Raw genomic sequence first — 1377 nt, forward strand, 5'->3', positions numbered from 1 at the left:
AAATGCAGAGGAGATGAAAACCACAACAGAATAGCCCTCAGACCAAGTTTGAGAATCACACAATATGCAACTCAGCAATCAGCAATTGAGATTTACTGTGAAAAATAGAAGAGCAAAAAAAAAACAAAACACAACACATGATCTCCAAGCTGCTAAGCATTACATCCACATCTACCATGAACAACCGGAGCCCCTAGCTTCGTTCTGCTCCCGGTCTTGTAGGGTGAGGCTGCTACAGAGTAAACAGCAAAGGCTTTTTCCCCAAAGTCTTACCGGCACGGTATCTCAGCTCCACGATCGTTTCACCTTCTCTGCTTAATTCTGTTACTTCGCATGTGTAGTTCCCAAGGACGGCGTCACTCTTTTTCATCTTCAAAGAGGCGACTCCTTTGAGTAATTCTGATATTGCTATCTGCGCACTACTAAAATTACTGTTCACTACAGCAGCCTGGTCTTTGTTTCCCTCGTAGATGAAGATGTCTTTTCCTTTAAATTTCCACTTTACATACAGGTCGCCAAGACTTTTCGGTTCCAAATTATTAGGGAAACAGGGGAGGACAACAGTTTCATTGCAAGCGGTTATTTCTACAAATTTGGTTGCATTAAATGTTATTTGAGCAGAACCTGGAAAACAAAAGAAAAAGTGTTTCATTAACTTGTAGAATTTTATAAGACCCTAGATATGTTACACACGCTACCACTGTTCACGTACGGTAGCGAGATGTGGCAATACAGAAGAAAAGCGAGGTCAAGTAAAAACCAAACCCAAATCAAATCATTTTAATATCAGTTAGCACAGAAAATGGACAACGCTCCAACTTCTCTTTACCCATCCTCAAGCATTTGGGGAATAAATTCATCCACCACATTAGAAGCTTTGAAATAATAATATTACCTAATGGCGCAAGGAGAAAATTATTAACCATACCTTGGTAAAATTTTACACAGAAAATCAACTCAAATATTATATTGAATCTTAACTTCTATCAACATCCTCCAAACAGAACTTGCTAGAGCCAATATGAAGTTTTTCGCCATCCTTAAGCTGTATTATAAGTTTAATATACAAAATAAATCAGATGAAGCACATCACATTTTCCCACTAGGATAGACAGTCTTAGAACATTGACAAGTATACAAAACAAAAAACCTCTGTGACTGTCTTCCTATTGCAAAACAACATTTTGTATGCAAGTGCAATAAAGGGTAACCAACTAACTATATAGAGGAAATAGTACAACAAAGCTTTAACAACGATGGCCCTTTAATGCATGAAAAATAGAGAAGACAACTGCAGTGCTCCACATCCTTCACATTTTACATGATGGCTGGCTGCATGTACGTTCCCAGTCACATCCCCCTACTTATTGGGAGTCC

The 1377-nt window shown here is 38.6% G+C and overlaps 1 protein-coding gene across 1 annotated transcript in view; it reads right to left on the reverse strand.

The window, feature by feature from the left end:
- Nucleotides 1-833, reverse strand: part of CD47 (CD47 molecule) — a 61782-nt gene extending 60949 nt beyond the window's left edge. The window contains exons 1-2 of the mRNA XM_045286148.1: nucleotides 830-833; nucleotides 274-624 (exon numbers count right to left, since the gene is read on the reverse strand). Coding sequence (XP_045142083.1) covers nucleotides 274-624; nucleotides 830-833 — 355 coding nt within the window. The remainder of the gene's footprint in view (nucleotides 1-273; nucleotides 625-829) is intronic.
- Nucleotides 834-1377: the final 544 nt, after the last annotated feature.

This window comes from Echinops telfairi, unplaced genomic scaffold (genome assembly GCF_000313985.2).
Source record: "Echinops telfairi isolate 266 unplaced genomic scaffold, ASM31398v2 ScPeMD7_6;HRSCAF=24_0, whole genome shotgun sequence".
Lineage (NCBI taxonomy): Eukaryota > Metazoa > Chordata > Mammalia > Afrosoricida > Tenrecidae > Echinops > Echinops telfairi.